Source organism: Furipterus horrens, unplaced genomic scaffold, assembly GCF_987537825.1.
Source record: "Furipterus horrens unplaced genomic scaffold, mFurHor1.1.pri manual_scaffold_2, whole genome shotgun sequence".
Classification (NCBI taxonomy): domain Eukaryota; kingdom Metazoa; phylum Chordata; class Mammalia; order Chiroptera; family Furipteridae; genus Furipterus; species Furipterus horrens.
In genome coordinates, this window is record NW_028327172.1 from 49,950,990 (window position 1) to 49,976,021 (window position 25,032).

At 45.1% G+C, this 25,032-nt stretch overlaps 1 protein-coding gene across 1 annotated transcript in view; it reads right to left on the minus strand.

The window, feature by feature from the left end:
* Nucleotides 1-25,032, minus strand: part of TENM4 (teneurin transmembrane protein 4) — a 382,101-nt gene that overhangs the window by 91,233 nt on the left and 265,836 nt on the right. The window contains 3 exon segments of the mRNA XM_090265745.1: nt 6,577-6,723; nt 13,422-13,448; nt 21,276-21,461. Coding sequence (XP_090121871.1) covers nt 6,577-6,723; nt 13,422-13,448; nt 21,276-21,461 — 360 coding nt within the window.

Below are 25,032 nucleotides of genomic sequence, written 5' to 3' on the forward strand. Positions count from 1 at the left end.
AGTCTGGCAGGGTCCACTGAGGGCCATGGGCTGTAACGAAGCCATCCCTTCCTGGAAGAACTTGTTCCTCTCCTCAGACAGCAGGCACAGGGGCAGACCTGTTCTGTCCTTTTAGCACCTGCCATGTGGCTGGCAGGCCCTGTGTTGCGCACTGGACAGACAAGAAAAAAACAGAGTCGTGCCTCCAAATGATTCAGTTTAGCTGATCAGACAGTGACAACAGAGTGCAGGAAAAGAAGGAAGCGGGGGAGAGGGGGCTGTGGAAGGCCAATGGTGGGAACCCCGCTCAGGCCAGGGACTGGAATATTTCCTGGAAGAGAGAATGCTTAAGCAGAGACTAGAAGGAGGGACAAGAAGAAGCCAAAAGGAAAACTGAGCTGAGGGCAGGTTGGGGGAATTGTTGGGCTAGTACGCTCCTCGCATCATAGTTGTTTGCATGGTTCCTTAAAATTGATAGTCCTGAGGACAGTGTATAACAAGTCCATCTATCTCTCTGCAGGCTGAACTCCTCCTCCACTCCACAGCTCAACAGCCGCCTCATCTCATGACTGTCTGCAGTCTGGCCACGGAGCTGTTTTACCGACTGTGAGCAGCACCCGGGAGGCCCTGGAGGGTGGAGGGTGGAGGGTGGGGTGAGCCTCTTCTTCTGCACACATCTGGGAGAAGTTTTTGTCATTTACTATAATAAATTCTCTGCCTTCTTTGAAAAGGCTTGCAAAATCTTTATCTGTCCCTTAGAACACAGGATTTTTAAAGGTCAGTTTCGCTCATCTCTTATCACAAGAAACGTGGTTTTAGAGATAGTCTAACGGGTGAACAAATTCTATGGCTTTATGTGAATTCTCTATTCCAGCAACGGGAGATGAGCAGAAGGAAGGACAGAGAGCTTTGTTCTTGGTTTTCCTGAAGTTTCTCTGTCCAGGTTGCATCTATCAATCTATCTGAACTGCAGTCCGTGATTATTTTTCATGGGACCAGCATACCTAAAGAAATGATCACACCTTGGAGCTTACGAAAGATTCTTTATCAAAAGGGTCTGGTTAAACTCCAGTGACTTTTTAATTCTGGGCTCTTTTAAAATACAGGTTCCATCGTCATCCTAGCTCTCCCACTATGTGACTTTGAGCAAAGCACTTCAGCTCACTGAGCCTCAGTTTCTTTACATGTAAATGTCTGCCTAGCAAGTGGGACGACGGCTGATGGTCATGGGCAGAGTCCAGCATACCGCCTGGCACCTCGGGATGCTCTCTAAACAATGGCTATTATTTTATTTTGCATATATTATATATTTTTCTCTTCTAGCAATAATCATATGAGAGTTTGAAATATAAATTATAATCCAGAAGTAAAAAGGTCAAAATACATTATATGGAGAAAAATAGTATACTCATAAGTGAAAAAAGTAGAATATAAAATTTTATAGAGTATAATTTCAATATTTCAGAATGATTACTTATACATAAATATATATTTATTTCATAATAAGTATCATGTTGCTGTGATTACAGGTGGAAAGGAGCAGGAGAAAGAGAACTGACATTTGCAGGTGATGAAGCTGGAGTGACTCACTCGAGGTCGTGTACCGGCAAATGGGGGAGCCAGAATATAAAGCCAACCTGGGTGTGGATCCTCTACTTTTAATCACTGTGCTATGTTGCCTCTCAGGCACTCTAAATATATCGCCTGTAATCCTCACAGCAACCCTGCAAGGTAGGCATCATTGCCCTTATTTTATAGGGACTTGGCATGTTTGGGCAGTTTCACCACCTCTGCAATGGGCATGAAAGGAACATCCCGATCAGAAAGTCTGCGTGTAACAAATGAGAGGATGCATGTGATGGCACCTCATACAAGGCCTGATAAAGGGTACAAGAGGAGTAGGCACACCTTCTTCACCAGTGGGGCACACCAAGGAATTCCCGCGGGAGAGGCAGGGCCTCGGTGCCTGCCGGCCCTGCTGCTCCCTCCCTCCAACTGTGCCCTGGGTGAAATCGGAGGCATCCAAGATTGACATGGCAGCCCTGACAGGGGCTCAGGAGGCTGGGAGTTACTGAGATCCACTTAGGATCTGCTTTTTGTTTTTAAATCTAGACAAGCATAAAGGAAAACAAAACAAACCAATACCACGAAACGTAACTCAGCCATATTGTGTAACTATTTTTTTGATCTCATAGTTTAAAAACACTGGAACTGCATTCTTAATGAAGCTTGAAATTCAGGTTTAATTTGGAAAGGATTGCTTTAAGCCTAGCAAATTGGGAAAGAAGAGAAACCGGGAGTTCTCAGATAACTTAAAGAACCACAGTTAAGTTTATGGTAGAGCCGTAAGTCTGAAGTCTGGGCACAGGGAGAAGCTATAATGCGGCCCAGCCTCACAAACTACTGCGGAACTGTCCCCCTGCAGGCTGTGAGACCTGAGCAAAATACTTCTTCCCACTAGGCCCCGATTTCCTCATCACAAGGAAATAGTAAGGGGCTAATAATACTACAGGCCTCCCTGGGATGCTGGGTGGATGCACGATTGCTTTGCAAACTGTAAAATGTCACATCAGTTCTCCTTCTCATACTCTGGTTGGCTTTGTGATACTGTTGCAGCCTGTTTAAATTCAAGTAAATACTCATACTACATTTCTGGGAGAAGAGTAAATCAATCACTAGGAGGAGGTGGAAGTGCTCTAGGTCCACAGGGTCACATGGAATGTTCTCAGTCCAGTCTGTGTTGATGACTTTCTTTTTGACTTTTTTTAACTGAATTTATTGGGGTGACATTGGTTAAGAAAATTATATAGGTTTCAGGTGTACAATTCTGTAATAAACTATCTGTATATTGTATTGTGTGTTTTTCACCCCGAGTCAGGTCTCCTTCCATCACCATTTATCCCCCATTTAACCTCTTCTACTTCCTCCTCATCCCCCTTCCCCTGGCAGTCACCATACTGTCCTCTGTGTCCATGAGTCTTTCTTTCTTTTTTTTTTCCCTTTGCTTAATCCCTTCACCCTTCTCACCCAGTGCCTAATAACCCGCTCCCCTCTGACAGCTATCAGTCTGTTCTCAGTATGCATAAGTCTGTCTCCACTTTGTTACTTTACATTGTTCATTAGATTCCACATACGAGTGAAATCATATGGTACTTGTCTTTCTGACTAGCTTATTTCACGAAGCATAGTGTTCTGCAGGCCTATCCATGCTGTTGCAAAGGGTAATGATGTCACATTCCCTCTCTGGAATGTGCAGGGGAGAAGAGGGATGGAGCTGGAGCCAATGTTCTCTGTTTCTTCCAGTCCTGTTACTCCATGTTAAACCCTGCTAATTCCTTCCCCAAGCCCTTGAGTCACATGAGCCAAGAATAATCACTCAGCAGGACTCTAACACTTCTTCCTCCCACCCTGACTTATTTATTTGGGATTATGCTGCATCCCTCCTCATGGCTGAAATCAAGGCATTTATTTCATTCTGCCTCTATTAGATTTAGTTGTTTGGGTACCATTTCTTGCAAAGGATTATGAATTTCCTGAAGGAGAAAGACTAGGCCCTGTTCATTGGTCTTTATATCCCCTTCGAAAGGAGCATGGAGACTTGCAGACAGCAGGAGCCCAACAAATGTGTGCTTCACCCAACTGAAAACAGCCCAGAGCTAAACATGGCTCACACTTGTGCTGCCTTGTACAGTGCACCCTGTTTCTCCCTCCACTAATACCGTCTCTATTTGGCTAAGGCCCAGAGTCATAGAGAGGCCAGTGGAGGGGCCCTGTCTCTGCTGGCATGATTGTTTCATCTGTGCCATCAGGCAAAGTAGGGATGCACTGCCCCTTCTCCTTGATTGCCCCAGAGGGTGGAGAGGCCACCAAACCAAGAGGGCCCTGGGGTGACACACTTCCTTGTTTCACAGTTGAGAACCCAAGGCTGAGCCCCCTCAATAATCTGGTCTCCCCAGCTAGTTGTCTTTCTGGCTAGACTGGAAGCCTCATAGGAGCAGGACCATATCAAGGTCCCGGTAGGGTATCCTGGCATTTGACAGTATCAGCTGAACAAGTGGATGCTCCGTCATCACAGCAAAGACCCCCCTGCATTGTCCCTGTGCGCTGTTTCTCTCTCCCTCCAGACTGTGAATTTCACAAGGGCAGGGACTGTGTCTGGAGCCCCAGGATAGGACCAGATGCAGCATGGACATTCAGTTAATGTTTGTCGAGTGAGTGAATGAACTCAGGTTACAGTGCTGCTGTTACGTGGCTTTTCTAAAAAGTAAAAGCACCTTTCAGCTCATAATGTACTTCCTAAATGTAAGCAAAAATTAGGGGAGTTTCTGATTGTTCTTTTCTAGCTCTTACTGGTTCATCTGTGAGAGCAGCTGGAGGCAGCTCTGTTCCTTTAGGGTCTGAATCAGCCCTGTTTCCCATGACAAGCTCTTTCTCCCAGCAGAGCTGTGGGGCTATGGACTTCCCATGGAAACACGGGGCCGTTCTAGTGCTGGGAGGGCTGGCTTTGAGGGAAAGTAACAGAGGAAGCACTGGGACTGCGTTTTATATGAAAGAATAAATGAACCTTGTTTTATAACCTGTTTTGTATGTGTGCACCCGCTCCCCAGATTCCTCAAGGACATTCTGTTGCTACCCAGATGTTCAATAGCTGTTGAAAGGCTTTGGCCAAGACCCTGGACTCCTGAGAAGAGAATGACTTCCTGGTGCTGTTCCTCTGCCCTGCTCTTCTATCGCATTAACTTCCTCTTGGTCACTGGAATTGTGTCTACACAGGTAAAAGGAAGGGACTGCTGAGGAAATTATGCAGATAATTTAGGGTAACATCTCTTTCCTATGAAGAGCAAATATTATTGCACCTCATCTTGCCTGAGGACCCCTGTTACCACCAAGGGATATTTGGTGCCTTTCCCTTCTTAGCCTGCCTTTGCAATAATGATCTGTCTGGATGGAAAGCCCTTTCCTTTCTGGAAATACCACCCTATTCAAGTGTCAGCTGTCTAATGAATATCTGCCCACTCCCACAGTTACCAACATCTCGCTCTACAACAGTGCTTATGACCACCCATTCCACTTAACTTTGGGCCATTCCTCCTCATCTACATTCCTGGAGTGCAGGGACAAGACTCCTTCATCTTTGTGCCTAGGGCCTGGCCCCACTATAGGAACTCTGGATATTGATGGAGCACAAAAATTAATGAACTACACAAGTTTCATATTAAGGGACATTTCAACCCTGTAGGGTGTCAGGAAGAGAACATGGACACACTGTCTCTACCTGGCAACAAAGGCCCAGCCCTGCGAGCTGTTGTTGACAATTACTCCACAGACCCAGGCCTAGGTGGATAGGCCCAAACACCTCCTGGATACAGGCAGCAGATAGAAAGAAGGAAAACTGGATCAGACAAAGACCAGCAGCCTGAAATAGCCCTTTCCAGGTTGCTATAGCCAGCTCAAGGCAAATAAATGAACCAGAGTAATCACAACAACACACAATTGGCCTTTTAATCCTTATGGTGCTTTGAGATTATAGCATCATTCTAAGAAGAGAATTCCCAAAGGGTGGGATACAAACTTTCTGGCCTGTTGATTTCCTATTCTGCTGTATACTAGACAGTCCCCTGTAGAAATGTGAGGGAGCTGCATAAACACATTTGGACCAGGCCAAATGGTAGGCCATCGTTAGAAAGGAAGGTTAATTGTTCCAGTTTTAAAAAATATTTCTATATTTTTATTCTCTTTATAACTCCCAAGATTGGTAGGGGTCAGGAAGAACCAATCCACCTTCCAAGCGGGAAAGCAGAACACATTATGGTTGTATTTACCCAAGTTTACAAAACAGAAAGGTGGAGGCTAATTCCAGCACTAATATAAGGACTGGAATGGTCCTTATGATCCAACTGTTTCATTCTATAAATAGGAAGCGTGAGGCCCAGAGATATCACATAACTTGCTTAAGGATACACAGGGAGGCAAAGAACAGGGTTTAGAACCTGATCTCTTCACTCTCAGGTAATAAACGTTTCACAAGATGAGGCGTCCTTTCCTTAGGGTTTTGACTATCCAGTACTTAGAAAAAAAAAAAAAAACCAACAGCAAAGAAAAATTCTATTACAAGCTCACAGGGGCAGATGGTGGCCCCCAATGTGCTTGATGAGGGTTTACCACCATAATCATAGGAGGTGGAACCTTGACTCAAGGTAACTCAACCTTGCAGAAGCATCCCTTCTGCCACTTCCTGTGATACAGAATTGGATGGCCTCTTCTTGTCCACTTCCAGCGAAGGGGATCTCATAGCTTTGTCAGGTAATTCATTCCACTATTGAATTGTTAGAAAATTCTTTGCTCCATATGCTTTCTCCTCTGCACTTACTGTCTGATGGCAATTAACTTTATTTACTTATTTTTAAATTAATTCAAATGGAACTAGTGATATGCATTCATTTCTTAGACCACAGAACAGTTTTATGCGTGCCCTGCAGAAGTCCTTGATTGGCCCGCTAGTGTGTCGGTGGCCTGTTAGCTCAGTAATGCCCACTGTCCACCTGGAGCTGCCCCCAACCCAGAGCTGCGTAGAGCTCATGGGCGCCACAGCCCTACCTCCATCGTTGTCTTTGCTGTCGCCACAGGCGGTTTCCATGGAAGTGTCACAGCCAGCTCCTCTCCAGCCCAGCTGGCAGACGCAGTGCCACCCATTGAGGTCCAAGGTGCATCTGCCATTGCCATTGCACAACCCAGGGCAACCCTCTGCAAGGCAAAGAACACGGGAGTGAGGTCTGATTGTCCACGGCCAAGTGCAGTCATACACACTCACACTCCACTGGCCAACTGACAAAATGCTTTCACATCTATCAGCACATGGGTGCCCTGAGCACCCAGGGAAACCAGTATCATTAGGAACTTCCATTTCACCGAGAGGCCACCTGGACTCAGAGACGGAGCACTTGCTAAGGCTGCACAGTCAGGATGTGGCATAGTCAGAAGTGGGAGGGACAGGTCTGAAACCCACATCTTCTGCATCTAATACCCCCTCTTTCAATAGCCATCAGGATTCTAGAGTGGGGGTCAGTGGTCACAGGCCTGTTGGAATCTGACCAGTGGCACTTCCTGTCCGATCCTTGCTCCTCATTCACTCCTGTTTTTCCTGTGGGTGGCAGCTGTTTGGGACAAAGCAGTCATTTCTCTGTTTACTCTTCATATCCCCTCAGCACCTCTGGGTCTTCTTCTAAAGGCTGTGCCTTTTTACAGCTCTTGTTTCTAGATCAGCTGTATCAGACCTTAGACTTTTCACTTATTTTGTCCTATTTCCTGCTGAACAACTGCCTTTGCTCTGAGGAAGAGTCCTTGGTTCTCTTTCCTCCCATCTTATCTGCAGCCACTTAGAAGGGCTCTACACCCAGAGGAGCCCTGATGACTGACATGAGCGAGACTACCCAGGGCCGCCTGCAACTGCTAATGCAGACACGGGCAGGCTGCCCTTCCCTAACTTTGTTCACCCTACATCTGCCTGCCTGCCTGTCATTCATTAAGCACCTTCTCTGCACTAGCACTGGAGGTACAGAGATGAATCAGACCTAGTTCGTATTCTTGGGAAGCATGTAGCTTATGAAAGGAGACAGATTTGTGTAAGCAAAATATTTCACTGCTAAGTGTCCTAAGGGAGATGTACAAAATATGGTGGGAACCTAAGACAGGAGTGGCCATCTGTCTGCGAGGGCCGCGCATGATTTAATCTAAAAGGGTCAGGCAGTGTTTAGACTGTGCCTTGGTTCTGCTTTGACTATATCACAAGGTGGGGAGTTTTTATTACTATTCAAATAGATTTACAGGTTTTTGATGACTACCCTTTCAAACCCCTCTTTCTGAGCATGTGGCTCAGAAATCTGTGTCTGAGAATCTGTTAAATTACTTGGTTCACTTCAGTTTCTGTTTTACTATAAGTCCCCATTTTAACAAACCTGCCAACCCCTTTCTCAGAGGAGCTATCAAAAAACCACCTTTCCCTGGCAAGCGTTCATGTCTTCTCTCTGCCTGTGCTCAGTCTTAGGGAAAGGGAGAGATGTGAAAGCACTCTGTCATCTATAAAAATTTATTATTATGAGTGGCAAACTGCTACAAGTATGGCTACCAAGTGAATTTTCTGCCATGAAATAACTGAAAATCAACCAATTGTTCTTAAATAGGACAAATGTGAATGTAGCTATCCACACCTAGGCCAAGGTAGGTATTCACTAAATGGCTGATCAATTAGAATCTAACACTTGAGCGTTTCGAGGACTTTTGATAGTTGACTGTTAATACAAAGTAAAAGAAAAGAAAATGCTCATTTATATGAGATGTTCACACAGCAATCAATCAATCGATCTGGCCACTGTGTTTCCCATTCAATGGAAGAAACACTGATTGAGTGTGTACATCAAGCTTAGGAGGGCTTCCCCCAGAAATTTAGAAGCAAGTGTAGGCTATGCAGTCTTTGCACAGCAGAATCCTGTTGGGAAAGGTGAGAAGCCACCAGCATTGCCACCCAAAAGTGATTGAGAAAGCAGTTACAAAAGTGCAGGAGCAGTGCTGTGACGTGCAGGTGACCACCCAGGCATTCTAAGTTGGTAGCCAAAATCAGCCACTGCTCCCGATCTACACAATTACAGACTCCCTCATTCCTCAATTAGTCCCATTCAAATCCAGGTCCATCCAGCTGGGATTTACTGTCAATTAAACCTTATTTGTATTTGAAATCAGTCTTGGGAGGAAACAGGGTCCAAATGTTAAGACTGGTAGATTGTTGTTTCTTGCTCTAAGATGTAGCCCCTGGTGAGATGAAAGAGCATCTCCTGTGCAGTAGTGCAAGCTTGGGAACCGTATCAAAGGCTGACTGCCACTCAGTGGCTGTTGGACCTAGGCAATATTCAATTCTTTGAGCCTCAGTCAACTTATAAAATGGGGTTGTTGGGAGAATTAAATAAGATCATGTATGCGTGATTAACAAAGCCTGACTTATAGCTCGAACACAATATTTGAGTCTTCTATTCACTTTTACCTATTATTTGAGTAATATCTTATGTTGTACCCATAACCTCAGGTAGGGCTTATAGAAAGGCAAAATAGAAAACTTGAGACAGTTATTTAGATCAGAATATTTTCTAGAGCAGTTATAATTTCACAATATTTAATCTTAAACATTTTTAAAAAACAATGTGTTGTAATACAGTGTGGACTTTGGAGCTGGACCGACCTCAGTTCAAATGCCAGCCCCACCACTTTACTTACTACATGTGGGATGACTGATAAATTATTTAACTCTCTAGGCCTCAGTTTTCTTATCTGTAAAATGGAGGTACTATTAAATTCAAACAGTTGTTGAGAAGATTAATGAAATAATGTACATCAACTATTTAGCCCAGTGGTAACATAAGTAGGTATTCAATAAATGATAGCTGCTATTATTCTTTTCTTTTTATTATTGGATTTATTTGTTTTAATGTTGTATAGCTTCACTAAGAAATTCATAAAACAGAAAATAACTTTTACCAGTTCAAACTGTGTCAACTTTTGGGTCAAAAGCTATGGTCCTCATAAATGCAAACCTTGCCAGAGACCTCAGACAAGCCCAGTGACACGGGGATCCGCATGCAGCTGCACGGGAGACAGCAGGATGGGTTCAGGGCTGTGCATCCGAGCCCAGGGCCACAGTTTCATGCTTTCCCAGCACCCTGTCCTCCCTGAGAAAAATCGTCCCAAGTATACTTATTAATTTTGCAATTAGTTTAATGTCTTACTCCTTCTATTGGAATATAAACTCCATAAAGGTGACTTAGGAAATCTAGGTTCTGGTACCTCCTGCCTAAGTTGTGGGATCTTAGGAAAGTTACTTTTCCTTTTTTGGACTCAACTTCCCTATCTATAAAATGAGAGTTTGAATGAGATGACCTGTTAAGTCCTTCCAGTGTAAGCAACCTCGTAAGAAGGTCAAAGCAAGTTCAGATTTGATGATTTCGTTCTTCATTTCAACAAACTTGACTCAGTACCTACTGGATGCAAGACCTGTGTTAACTGTAGGGCACACAAAGATGAGCTAGCACATTAACCTCAAGAATTTTATATTCTATTTACCCTACTTTGTTCCAGGAAGGCTTTAAAGTGGGTCTTTTATCTCAAACAATACTTCTCAGTGTAAATTTTGTGGAATACCACTTCTATGAGGTCATCAAAAACAAGCTTCTGTGATCAAGTAAGTTTGAAAAACACTGTATCCTATAGTCTTATCCTAGAAAGTCACACTCAATATTAATATATGAAAGGCTCTGAGAAGTCTTATAATAAAGAAACCTGCTTATGAGGATATCAGGACATTTTCCAATTTGACTTCAGAACTTTCTCCCATTAGCCATTTACAGAAATGTAAAGTACTCCATCCCACAAAACCCACTTTGGGGAGCTCTGCTCCAGTGACCTCATCTTAGCGCTCAGTGTCTGGTACACACATTCTGTGCTGCTTTCAAACTGCCTGGAGGAGCAGGTGTTCTCTGAAAGGTCCGCATGTGAAATCATGGGAACACTTTATCCACCGTTTCTTTAAATGGACCAAGTTACGCCCGCAGGGTCTGCACTGTCCTATCAATTTCAGGGTTTCAGAGGGACCTTGAGTACCTGCAGGTTGAGTGATTATCTCAGCAATCTGCTCCTGGGATAATCACACCTCATTAGCCAGTAACAGGGAGCCTCCTCTGAGGTGACTGGCTGACTTTCTTTTTAAGAAGATTTTATTTATTTTTAAGAGAGAGAGGGAAGGAAAGGCAAAAGAGGGAAGAAAACATTGATTGGTTGCCTCTCCCATATCCCCAACTGGGGACCTGGCATGAAACCCAAGCATGTGCTCTGACTGGGAATCAAACCGGTGACCTTATGCACCAGTGGCCTTATGGTTTGAGGGATGATGCCCACCCCACTGAGCCACATCAGTCAGGGCAACTGGCTGCCTTTTAAAAAGCAATATGCCTATCCTTACCCACTACTGAAGCTCATTAATTTCAAAAACCCTGAAACTCATCAATAATTCAGAGAGCCCAAGTGCCATTAACAATCCCCTCTGGAAGGACTCACACCAGGCATTTGTTAGAGCCAAAACAATGTGATTTTAAGGTTTAGAGAAGGGCTAAGCTTTTCAAAAGAAACGGTGCCCTTTAAATGACAGGGGACCACTTTATCTTCAACTCTCTGCTTAAGCCTGTGAAGAAGTCCCCCCTTGAAGCTAGCATCAGGTATGACTAGAAGACTTTTAGAATCCTTGATGTTTTTTAATTTTTAGTCAAGGGGCTGTGCAATACACCCACCTATCATGTATCAAAATGTCCCATTTCTCTTTGGTCCTCTGGTACTTTTCCCTAGACAAGGTCACTATCATTTCCTATCTAGATAAAAACAACAGTCTAGTTGACCTCCTTATCCCCAAATATTCCCCTTCAACTCTTTTCCAACATATGGCCAGATCGATCCTTCCAAATCACAAATGTCATCAAGTCATTATCCTTCTTTTAAAACCTTCAGTGACTTTGTCATTCACTTACATAAAGGTTCACAATCTTGGTCTATAAGGCCCTGCCTGCATTTGGCGGATCTCCTTGCTAAGTGGTCCCTGGACTTCCTCTATAATAACCCTCTTTATTGAAATTGTTTTATTAGTGTCTTCTCTGCTAGACTGTGGGCAGTCCTGGAGAAGGGGCTATCTCTGCTGTGTGGTACGCACATTTCCTGGCACTTAGAAGGAGTTTAATGTGTATGTTGAGTGAATGCCTTTTCTTAAGTCTCTACCAATGCAGTTGGGAGCACAGAAGAGAGGCTGCCTTCTCCTTGAACTATGAAGCGCTATATTTTGACAAGTCCTGAGCTTGCATTTATACAGGTCTCTGAATTCTTTTTTTAGGATTAATACCTATTATACCAGAAAGTCAGCCAGATGGGGGCTTGGTCCAGACCTAAATTTTGCCCAGAAACATTGGTCTTTTAGAGCAACTTATGATTCACTGACTCATGAATGGGACCTGCTTTACGTAGTAGGAAAAATCCACCAAACAGATGGTAACACTATTAAATTTAATCTGTTCTGATGATTCCATTAATGATTATTTGTGAAATTCCTGAAGAGACTCACAGGTACTACTTTCTTTTGCTGGAATTATTTTATTTTCAGTTGAAGACCAACATGTGAAATGTGAGGAATTTTGCTTTTCAACACCAGGTACCCATCCGATGGGCCCTAGTAACATCTTTGCTGTATTTGGAAAAGATGTCCAAGTTGAAAGGCATTTAGCAATTTATGTTTCTTCAAAACCCTTTCCATAAGTTTTTAAACAGGAGTTGCTATTTCTTATTAAAAGATAATTTAGCTTTTTCTTTAAAATTTCAAAAATTAGCCTAGCTAACAAGTCTTTCACCAAATCAAGGGTGAGAGTAAGCATGGTGGTAAAATAGCACGGCTAACATTTGCTGGGAACCACTCCTGCCCACGTGCTAAGCGCTCGACATTCATTATTTCACTTAATCCTTACGCCAGCCCTATGAGGTGGGTCCCGTTATAAGCCTCTTTTATAAATACACTGAAGTAAAAGGAGGTTAAGTAACTTGCCTAGGGTCATCCAGTTCCTTAAGTGTTGGACTTGGGATTTAACTCAGGCAGTCTGACTCCAGGGCCTGAGTCCTTAACCACTGAGCCCCTGTTCTGTGCCAGGTGCTGTGTTAGGGCTTAGGGCATGGCATTTCTCCTTGGGGAGCTTGGTGTCTTTTAGGAGTGCACATAGCTGATCATCCTGAGACTTATTCTTATGAGTAATGAGGCCTAATTGGAAAATTAGGCACCCCCTAATTAATGTAAACATCAAAAATAAGACTTACCAAAAGTCGGGCCTCTGAAAAGGAAAAAACACAAAACAAAAGAGCATCCCCTCCTTGAGGTCAGGGGTCTGTTTCCCCCTTTCCTCCAGAGCCACACAGTATCTAGTACTAGCGGTGCTTCATCAGAATGCAGCTCTTCAGATTCTTAGCTGGCTCTGGGGTGTCCGCTTCCCTCAGGCCACCCACCCTGGCTCCCACTATCTTCATTCTAATGAACCAGGGCCGTAAGGGACGGGCAGGGTGACATGAGATGGCGTAGGAAGGATGAGGAGTGTATGTGTGTATGGGGAGGGAAGGACAGCAGCGCAATGGTAATGTCACAAACAGACTGAGCACTGTGGGGGGAAGCATGACACTCCAGGGACATCGATCACCTTGTGACCAAAACCCTGCTCTCGGGGCAGTGGATGTTGTGACAAAGCTGGGGATGTGGCAGCATCCAGACACCATGCTTACGGGGTGTATATACATTTTTAAAATATATGCATTTCTTCTTTATGCTTATACACAAACACACACACAAAGACAACAGGAAAATAGAGGAAGGAAGACCATACCTTTAACTACCCTATCCAGATAGTGCGCTTGGGAAATAAAAGACAGGACATTTAAGGTAGGATCAATTAAGTGCAACACTGCCTGCCACATAACCATGCCAGGTGCTGGGGAGACAGCAGGGATGCACCCCACATTTTGGGATCAGATAACATGAGAGAGGTGGAGGGAGAGCAAGCACATTCTCCAGGAAGGGCCAAAAGGAACTTCAACTCAAACATGATCATAAAAATGAGAAGACATATGGATAGGGGAAACGGGACAAAAAAGGAGGATGGGAAGCTGCAGAAGTGGCCACACTCCTGTTCTGTCAGGTGTGCTCAGCTTTATGGCAAACTAGACCTTGCCCTTGGTCTACCCAGAGCAGCATCCAACTTCCCTTCTGGGGCAGCAGTGGCGTAAAGCAAGTGCACCCTGTCTGGGCAGAAGGGTTTCCAGGGAGCTGGAATTTACAACTACGCAATATTGAAATCATCTTTGATGCGCACTAAGGAAGTGGGTTGAGTCAAATATACCACTAGATTATCTGCTTGCCATTTTGGAATGTTCTGTGGACACATGTGCCCACATAAGACTTGAATGCCAAATGCCTGGTGTTCTAAGTAAGATGCATCTCTCATTTGCGCATCTTACAAAGACTCTGAGGTGCTGGTCAATGGATGTCACTGAGAAAAATAAGAAGAAGAAAAGAAAATCTGACCACTTCTCAATGCTTATTAACCCAAAACACAGAATGATGTATGCTTTGTTTCCCAATGAAGTGGTTGTATTCAAGCAATGACTTATTTTGCAACCTAAAATTTTCCTTATTTGTGAGGGTGGGGCTCAAACATTGCTCTGAAAGAAACCCCCGCTGTGTGTTTAAAGCAGAGCAGATCTCTTCATTTCCAGAATAAATTAGTTAACAGCATTCCACCGTCCCCACCTAGGCTGTAGCCATAATCACTGAGGAGCTTCCCTTTCACTCCCCTCTCTATGACTGCCCCACGTGTGCTCCCACAGGCCAGATGCATGGTTGTCTCCTGAAGGGCCCAATAGTTTCTGCCAGGCTGGCCCCCATCCTCAGTTCAGTTTCACACCTGAATCCAAAGTCCATAGCTGGGACTGTACTGCAATGGTGGGGCCTTATCTGGAAACCTGGAAGTTCTATCTGTAAGGACATTCTTACTCTCTTCATAAAAACACGTAAGTTTTATGTTTTCAATCCTCCAGGTAGGATACTGTTGCTATTCATCAATATATATTTTGCCTCAAAAGACTGGTGGACGAGGTGCTCTGTTCTCACTTTGGGTATCCATGGGGTCTCTGTTTCAAGATGAAATATGCTCCTGGAGGCTGCACAGCCAAGTGGAAAATTGGGAAGAGGAGACTTTAACTGGGCCTGCGTGCTTCTCTTTCACGCTTATAGACACCATGGAGTTCGTGAGGCAATAGGCTACACCGGGGGAGACAAAGGAGAGCGGCTTAGTAAGCAGGAGTGAAGAAAGAAAGCTGTGGGACGCCCAAGAGTGAGGAACAGGGCCAGCAGGGGGTACAGCAGCCCAGGAAACACCTCTGGCTAAGACAGAGGCTTTCTGGATCCTCGGTTCATCTGTCACTTTTGTCTTAGTCAAGCTCATTCATCTAACTTTGTGACGTGATCTAAACTCTCTTAGCCGTCAGCTCCCAGGACATGCCACCAGAGAGCAACAACACACAGGAGCTCCTGGCTCAGCTGTTGTACTCAGCTGTGTAGAGGGTCATCATCACATATTCTTGTGCAAACTCTGAACCCAGCTGTAGAAGAGATGGGGTGAACCTAGATTTCTTTCACAGGGTTGGGAAGGGTGACGAGGCTGAATGAGACACCACCATTGCGACCCAAATGGCCATACCATCATGCAGTATCCACTTTGAGAAAAGCTTTCCAACAGGAAACACGCTGATTGTCTCCACACTCAATGGTGATATCATGGCTCTGGTGATGAGTATGGGTTATATCCACTCTATTGGATAATCCCCCTAAGCCCAGGGGCTGACTTCAGAGAGCTCTCTCTTCTAATGCCATTTTACTTTTGAGAATTTTTTATTAATAAAGATCTCTATTAAATGTAAATATGTTTTTAATACCTTTAACAATGCTTACTAATTTCTCCAGACTGCAGGCAGCAATAGCAGCTGGTAGAGGCGACTGAGGTAGACTCAGGTTGCAATCAACATTGTGGGTTTCAGGAGACAAAAGTGGACATTCAAACTTCAAATTCTGACTCCACAAATTAAGAGGTTACTTCACACAGTGACCTCAAGTCATGATGTGAATCCAAAAGCTGGTAACAGCCAGTCAGTACTAAGTCTAACAGTTTCCTCAGAATGACTAGAGCTTCCTCGTCTCTGGCTATTGAAAATGGAAGTGATAACTGGGTCTTTCAAGTCCAATTCTATTTATTTATAAGAGGTATATGTAGAAATACATACCAGTATTGCTCTTGTTGTTTGAAAATCTTGGCATATATGTCCTTGAGTATGGTCACTTAAAAATTCATTATGATTTTAAAGTACTAACTTTAAGAAAAGGTGGCATAATGTCCATAAGTTTGTATTATGAATGGTGGATTCAGGGCTTCACAAAATTCCTTCATCTTTCTCCTCAGACCCTCAGGATGAAGACGATGGCAGTGGAGTTTTTTCCTCTTGGTCCATGCTGATTCTTTTAACATTGCACCAGTGTTTCTTGTGCTCCTACATCCCTGTCACTATGCATGGAGCTGGGGACAGTGGTGGAACACAGCTGTTCCTTACATAGACTCTGAGCCTTGGGCATGAGGCTGGTCTGTGAGGTCTTAGATCTCATTAGCCTCTCTCTGACCTCCAATAGGAAAGCTTCTTTCCTTTTCTTGCCTGTACCAACAAAAGTTTCTCTTAGGATAATCCCAAGAAGCTTCAGGGGCTTCCAGTTGAAGGCTATGGAGAACACAGCAAGAAGCATTTCATTCTGGTTCCCTAGGAGCCTCTGGTGACTCTAATAGTTGTATCATTGGAACACATTAGGCCAGATTAAATAAGGGTCATAACAGCACGTCAGCCCCAGGGGGTGGGGGTGGGGGATTATAATCATCCAAATTTCTTTCAGATGAATGGCGAACCATCAAAGACATGTTTTTGTTAAGACTTGGGACACATTAACACTCTTCTCACTTTGGATGGTCAATAAGTAAGTGGCCAATGGCACCCATGCTGAAAAAGACTCACAAGGCCCACTAACTGACCTCTCGTTTCTCTCCCTACTACGTGTGGGCTAACACCTCCCAGAACCATCAACTAACCGGATTTGTGCTCTGATGACCTGGGGTAGATCCCTGTCCTTTTCCTCTTTCCCCTTTTCAGCATCTGTGCTGTCCAGTCACAGGTCCTATTTTTGAGGCGGGAGAAGCACAGAGCCATCACACAGGTGCCGTTACCTCGTGAGTACCTTGTGAGTGCCTTGTGAATTCTCACTTGAGGACTGATTACCAAAAAATACACCCCCCCCCCTCAAAAAAAAACCCTCTGAGAGCTACCATTGAGAGGTGGACAGAGAACTCCAGAGGATTCTGTGGTCTGTATCATTCATCTTCTCTGGTTTTGCTCACTCTGGTAACTGGATCACCAAAGTATTATTTTGATCTTTATTCCCAGAGGAGGATTTGTTTAAGAATCAAGATTTAAACGCTTGGATAGCTCTCCCGAAGCCTACTAAATAATTCTGTGTATCTGGCATCTTGAATAATCACAGCTTTGGGGTCAAAGTTGGAATTTTACAAATGTAATCAGAAGCTGGCATTTCCCACATGTGTTTTGAGACTTTATAGACAAGGGGCACTGAAGAATAAAATAACTATCATAGAAGTGACCCAAAATGTTAGTAGTGTTTTCAAAGAAATAGGAAAAAAAATTGAACACCTTCTTAAATTTAACACCTTCTTAAATTTAGCTTTCTCTAAAGAAATTGGAGGTCAAGCCCCAGACTTAAGAGAGCCATAAAATTTCTGGAAAAGACATCCAAAAATAATGCTTTTGCTGGCTCCGTGTTGACCATATACTTGAGAAATAGTTCCAAATCAATCCATCTTACAAACTTCTGGACTAAGAAAACTGGCTTTCATTTATGCCAGCAATTTTCAACTAGTATGCCTTAAGAATTTTTAAGATATGCAATACCTGACTATTTAGTCAGGGGCACTGACCTCTTTTTCCTTAAACTGTCAAATTAAAAAATGACAACAGCCAACACAACAATAGCAGTCCTGTGTGAATAAATCAAAATTATACCTTTTTTCATCAGATCAGCAAAAAGAATTTTTTTTTGGTGTGCCGCAGGATTTTAGTAATTAGTTTGTGCGTGCCATGAGATGAAAAAGGCTGAAAATTGCTGATATACACAAGTGGGAGCGTTAGTGACGAGTAGGAGCAAAGATGAAAAATCCCTTTTTATTTGTGGGAGATTTTTAGGAGCAGGTAATGCAGATTCAGGCTGGTGGGTGCACAGTTCTGTGGGCACCAGGAAGCCTCCTCCAGCCCCCCTATTCCATGATCCACAGAGGGAGAAACAGAAGCCTCCACTGATCATGTGGTCTGACCTTTCTTGAAGATGCAAAGAGATAATTCTTAACATAAGGAATTAGAATTCGATGTGAAATATTCTTGCTTTTTGACAAAAAAGAATGAAAGAAAGAAAAAAACGAAAGAAATGGCTGCCTGTTAAAGAGGATGTCACTGTCAAATTCCCTTTTATTCTGAAAAACAACCTCTTTTGGGAAAGGCAAGTAGCTTCCCCCAAAGAAAATCTGGACCAAAACCTCCAAAGGAGAAATTTAATTCCTACTTTAATAACCTGCTCTGGGAAATGCCACTAGAATAAAAAGGTTCTTATGCTGGGGACTTGACCACAGGAGTGCAAACTTGTCTTATTCTTTGATGCCAGCCGTTAAAAGTAATCAAGTCAGTCTTTCCTGTTTAGAAAGGGCAGCAGTGTGTGAATAAACAGGCCCTCCTCTCCTCTGCTCCCACTGCATGGAGGTCCCTGAGTCCAGGCTGTGGCGCCGGTTCTTTCTCTGGTGGGGGACACGACTATCCGACAGCATGTGAGCTGGCACCCCTGGAATGACCTACTGCCTAGTAATCTGGTAACAAGAGAAAATGTGACGCTTTGAATTTCTACCTTTTGACATCAGCATCTTCCCCCCTTTTCTTAAATCATCCTCACAGGGAGTAAAGTCCCCTGGAAATATAAGAAAGTGCTTCTTGGTTCCATCCAAGTTTAAAAAGCGGTTTCTCCTCATTTCCATTCCAGCAAGAAAAAGGCACTGCCACAGTCTCCCTCCTGCGCATGGCCCACCCACCCCTGACCTTCTGTCCCTAAGGTTATTAAAGCGTTCCTGCAGCACTGGGGTGTCAGGTTTTTCAGGGGAGATGCAGCTGGCCACAGGCAGAGACCCACGCTGAGCAAGGTGCCATGCGGGGAGATTAGACAGAGACAAAGAAATGCTCACCACACAAGGAAAGGTAATAGAATCCCAGCTAGCATCCTTTCATCTGAGCCACTATGACTAGTCCATTACTTCCTCAATGTCCTGTGACATTTTTCTGGTATTTATGACTGTCAACCTCCCTCTTGAATCGTGCGCATTTACCTTGATGTATTTCTTATCTGGAAAGGAAGAAGCATCTGCAATCCCAGGAGGAATTTGCTCTTAAACAGTGACAACTGGGTGAGCAGGGGAGGTGGGAGGGGGTGGCTTGACTGCTTGGGAATAAAAAAAAGGGGGGGGGTATTTTTCAGGCCAGGCTGATGAACACCCACAGGACGCTAAATGTAGCATAGCCTGTCCACAAGCCCTGTCATGTGACCTCTGTGGCTGCACTGAGGGAGACGTTCCCTCAATCCCTTGTCATTGGACTCAAATGAGATGCTTTCATCTTGCAAAAGTCAGACATCCATAAACTTTTTGGAACTTGGTGAGGTGAACTGAGGTCTCTGTAAGCAAGACAGAATAACAGAATGTACTCTCTGGGCTCTGATTTGGGTTGCCAGGGATGAGCCCCCTTGTGGGCTGGGGTGGCTGAAAGGTCAGGCCGTCCTCGGTCACCCAGAAAAGTGAAAGCAGAGTTTAAAGAAGGCAGCCCCTCAGGTACTCGGGCTACTTCTCTTTAAGGGGTGTTCAGGACAATCACAAGGTAAGATGACACTGACATAAGGAAGCCACCCGGAAAGACAGGGCGGCACATTCTGCTATGGAAAAGCAGGGAGGGTTGCCACGGGCTCCGAGTGGCTTTTCAGAATGTGGGCCAGCAAATTAAGTGCGGAGCTCTGAACACAACCGCCATAAGAAGGCAGCCTCTGGGAGGGAATGAGCTGGGTGCCTCTGTAGAAAACCTGCCCTTTGTCCCACGAGGACTGTGGTGCACGTGCCAGGGAGCAGCCTCTGCCCCCGGCTCAGAAAACTGAGCGCCAAATTCCTGTTTTACTTCTTAAAAGTTAAGTGGCCTTCAGCCTCAGGTCCCTGAAAAGGAAAGAAGAATATGTTTACCTTCACAGGGTGATTGTTAGGAGTATGAAATAGTGCAACTAAAGCCTTTGGCACAGTGCTGGGCACAATGTAAATATTCAAAAATTAGAGGCCATTATTATTAATAGTAATAAGTATAAGGTATTTTACAGCCAGTTATAAACAGAGTGATGTGAGGGCAGAGACGATGAACACAAACTAATTTCAGGCTATAAAACAAAAGGAATAAAGCAAAAAAAAAAAAAAAAATTTGAGATAAGAGGCAGCTCCGCTTGCTTAAAATTCCTTTGTACCCCCCAAAGCTTTGGGGCTTGTCTCCCAGTTGCTATAAGACTCAAGAGGTGACTTTGGGAGCTGGGGAGGCATCCAGAATCCTGCCTTCTAAAGCCATGTGCTTGCCATCTGATCACAGACCCTTTTTAGGAAAGAAAAAAAAAAGGAAGGGGGAGAAGTTAAAACACACATACACAAACCCGTTGCTTCAATAAAGAGCTTTTGGGGAGTGTTCATTCCAGATAATAAACCAAGCAAAATGTCTGGCTGTGTTTAAAATCAACAAAACCAGTAAGAAAGGCAGAAAGAAGGGAACGGAGCGATCGGCTTGTTTTGAAAGCTGCCAACAGTGCTGCTTTAGTGGGGGCTGGTGGTGCCGAGGAGCCCCCAGGAGAGGGGAAAGGAGACAAATGCAGACAGGACAGAAGCTGAGGACAGGGGAGGGAGGGGTCCTAGGCTAATGGGATGCAGATGTGGCCTGTGGGAAGCTTTCCCCAGGATTCCAGGCCTCTTTGGGAGCTCAGACCTGGGAGGCCAAAGGGTATGGAGGACTCAGAGCTCAGCCCAACTCCTCCCAGCCGGGTTATGAATTTGATAATAACGGCTATATTTATTGAGCACTCTACTGTGTGCCAGCCTGTTCTAAGCTCTTTACATGCATCATTATCCCCATTTTATAGGTGAGGAAACTGAGGCTCAGAGAGGCATTGGGACTTGCCCACTACTTCTATGGGAGATGCCTCTGGATCATTCTTGAGCCCCAGCTCCCTCACATAGAGCTACACTGCATTTAGCCTGGGAAGGGCTAGAGAGCAAGGCATGCTAACCAGCTCTCTGCCTCTGGGAAATGCAGACTGGGGAGCAAAGCGGGTTAGATGTGCTCAGTTATGAGTTTAAGTGCCACTGATGTCTAGGAAGTGCCAACCATAATGTCACCAGATGAAAGGACTTTTTGCCCAGTTCCCACATGCGGTGGGATCCAGCCCTGGCCATGACGTACACGACAGACAAAGGCATCATGCAGGCCAGAGAAGGTTCCCCGGGCCTGGCCCACCATACCGATGGTGCAGTGCTCGCCGTTCCAGCCGGGGCTGCATTCACACTTGCCATCGTGGCACGTCCCATGCTCGGCACAGCGCGGGTGGCAGGCCCGCTGGTCACAGGCCGCCCCCATCCATCCGTCCTCGCAGCGGCAGGTGCCCCCCACGCACACGCCGTGGCCACCACAGTCGGCAGCACAGATCTCTGTGGGAAGGAGGAGTGGGGGGCGGGAGGGGCAGGAGAGGGAGGAGAGAGAAGAAACAAGTATTGAGCACGTTGTTGTTGGGAACAAGGGTCACACTTGGCTACCTTCCTCGGCTTCTGCGGGCAGCCAGGATTCCCGGGGTTGGGAAGCTAATCTCCATGAACAATGACGGTTGGACAAGAACAATTCTCTGGGCCGAAGCCTGTCCGGAGCCCATTCTTCACCAAAATAGGATGGATTGAAGGACTCTACTCTGTTTGCTTTTTCCTATTGCCAGCCTGTCCCCATTTCTGTGCTTGCCACTTGCAGAGGGGACCGTCCTGCTGAACAGATGTGAGGAAAAGTCAAATTTAATTAAAAACCAGTTATGTGTGAAAACAAAGTGAGGGTGCATCCCCAGTCGCCAAGAGAAGTGTTTGTGGATCTGGCTGGGGCGTGTGAAGGGTTCTGGGGCCTGTGTTTTGTCCCAGCCTTGACTCTAGTTGACGTGAGGTCAAAGGAAGGCTGGCCCCTGCACCTCCTCGTGTGCTCTAGGTGGTTGTTTTGTGCTTTTGCTGGGTTCATATTCCGTCCCCCAGCTCAGTGCTTCATCACTGAAACTCCAAGCACCATCCAAATGGCCTTTCTGGTCCAAAGCAAATAGATGGCTGGGGCCGGGGGAGGGGGCATTCCACAGCCAGGGTGGAGTTGCCTGGCCTTTCACAAACACGCACATGACCTGATTCAGAAGCCCCTTGGGTTTGGGGTCAATGCAGCTTTGTGGTTATTTAGACAGAGGTCGTGAAGGCTCCAAGCATAATTGCTTTGTAGGAATTGGGTTAAACAGCCAGTCACCGATGCTCTCAGTCAGGGCTCTGACGGAGACCATGCGGCCCAACTATGCACCAATGAAAATCCCAATACCTTTAATTTCTTTCAAATTCAAATAACTGGCACACATGTCAAATTGCATTTGTCCATGACTACTCCCTTCTAAGCTACTAACAGCCTAGCTACTTTTGAAAAAGGAAAGAAAACGAAATTAGATCTTTGAATCTCAGTCATTTCTTGTGAATCTATAAGGCACTGGCTAAAATGTTCAAGAATTAAAAACAACAACAGGAGTTGCCATTTATGGTGTGTTTCCATGCCAGACACCTTGGCAAGCATACTGCCTGAAAAGGAGATGCTATATGCAGTAACACATTGGATTTCTTAGCTACCAGAGGAAAGGGAGGCCACCATAAAATGGGTTCAAAGAGCCCTGACCCAGAGCCGGGTTCTTGGACTTCCCGATGTGTGGAGGGTGGGCAGTAATGATGCTGCCTCACAGCACCTGTGCTGATCCTCAGGGCTGTGATGAGCACTCAGTGAAACATGATCAAAAGGGTATGGCAAAGGTCACCCCCTCAAGAAACATTTCTTGGGACAATGAGTTTTAGATAAGGAGTCTAAGAACCAGGTCTGCAAGTTCTGTGCTTGCTCAGCCACTAGCTGCTATGTGACCTTGGGAAGGTCACTTCTCCTCTCTCTTCCTCATCTACTGCAGGGGGAACCTGATGGTATCAAAGGTCCCTTCTGGCTCTAAGACTGGAGGAGCCTATGATATGAGTACCTCCATGTTACAGAGCATTGCCTACCCTCAGGCTCAGCTTGTGTCCCTCCACCTCTGAGGAGTCTCCTGTGATTCGCCCTGGGTTATTCTTCCCATATCGTACGGTAGAGTGATTTGCTATTTCTGTGTCTGTCTCACTATCACAGTAGGGACACCTGAGGCTGGATCAAATTCTTCTGATCAGTTTCATGCCGAATACCCAGCACAGAACTTGGCGCACAACAAACCCTTAATTAAGGTTTGTTGGATAATGGATGAATCTGTGTGTGCCTGGGGCTATCGGTGCCTGAGAATGTAAAGCAGTTCACAAATCCCCTGCTCAGTCTGGCTGAAAATCAGTGTAGGACTACTTGCCTGCTTATCTCTATTGAGTCATCCTTACGAAAACTTTCCAAGTGCGGGTGGGGCTGTGGAGAGTGTCCTTCTATCCAGAAGCCCTCCTAGAATGAGGCTTTCCCAGGATGCTCTTCAAGCTTCTTTTCCCTCTTCGCACACACACTACAATGACAGTCTCCAGGCCCAGGCCTCCCCAAGTCCTGTTTCTGAAGTTTCCATCCCTCCTGCACAGTGCTGCACAGGGCAACGACCCCCGGTGACTCTGGAGGCTGAGCCTGCACTCAGGGCTAGACCTTTCCTGAGAGACTGGGAGGGAAGATTAGCTTAGCTTGTGTTTGGGTATACTCAGCACTATTTTCAGGTGGTAGTTTATGGTGGCACCAAGGTGTGAGTCGTGAGAGGGACAGGCTGCTGCTGCCCAAACCTTGGTGAGTCAGTCAGCAGGGCATGCAGAGTTCATGGGAGTAGACAGTAGAGGAGGCAGGCTTGACAACTTGACTGTCTGACTTCAGGTCTTAGCTAACAGGTAGTTCATTACTCTGCAGGCAGTGGGGATGAAAGAGCATAAGACTTGGAATCAGATGTACTCCAAATATCAATTCAGCTAGTTATGTGACTCTACGCTATCTCTTCAATGGCCCTGAGCTTCATTTTTGTCCTCTGTAAAGTGGGGATGATGATAGCACATACTTCAGAGGGTACAGAGTTCCTGATACATAGTAGATATCAATAAATGCATACTGATTCATTTATTCTTTCAATAATAGTCCATGCATGCCCACTACGTGCCAGAGACCGTGTCTGGGGCTAGGAATCCAGAGGTCAATAAACTATAATCTCCGCCCTCCAGGAGCTCATAGTCCAGACAAAGCACAAACTGATAATGGCATTCCAAAGACTGTCCAAATAATCTACAGCTGTTACTCACTTCTGTACCTTTTTGCTTATGTGCAATGAATAAAAACCATGAATCTTAGGGCCAGACATATTTGGGGTCTACCCTTGGCTTCGCCACTTATTGGCTGGGTAACCTGCAAGTTATAAAATTCATTAAGCTCTGCTTTCCATTTCTGTAAAGCGGGAATAATAATTCCCTCTTCACCAGTATCACAGGGCTGGTGTTAGATCAAATGATGTAATATGTGGAAAAGCTGGGGTTTTTTTGGCTTAATAGTTAACACATATAACTCTTCATGTTGCATTTCTCATTTAACTGTCACAGCAATCCTGTGAAAACACCTGTCTATTCTCTCTCCTTCAGCAGAGGATACTGAGACCCAGGCAGCATAAGGGAATTCCACAAGGTCATGTGGTCACCTGATGCTTCTTCCTCATTTTGACAATCCTCAGAACAATGCTGCAAGACAGGCTATCTCCAGATAAGGAAACTGTCTGGCAAAGGGGCAGCCTTCCCTTTGAGGGGAAGTTCTGGTTCTTTAAGCAACCCCCCCCCTTCCCCCAGCCCTTTTCTGACCCTGTTGCTTATCCTTTATGACATCCAAGTCAGACCCTGGGTAGATGTGAAATGGAATGACATCTTTTTTCAGAGTTTCCCCGACACTCGGTCCCACTCTTCTCATCTGGAGACCATAGCGCTGTCCACCCAAACACTCCATTTCCTGGCCTGTTGACACTAGACA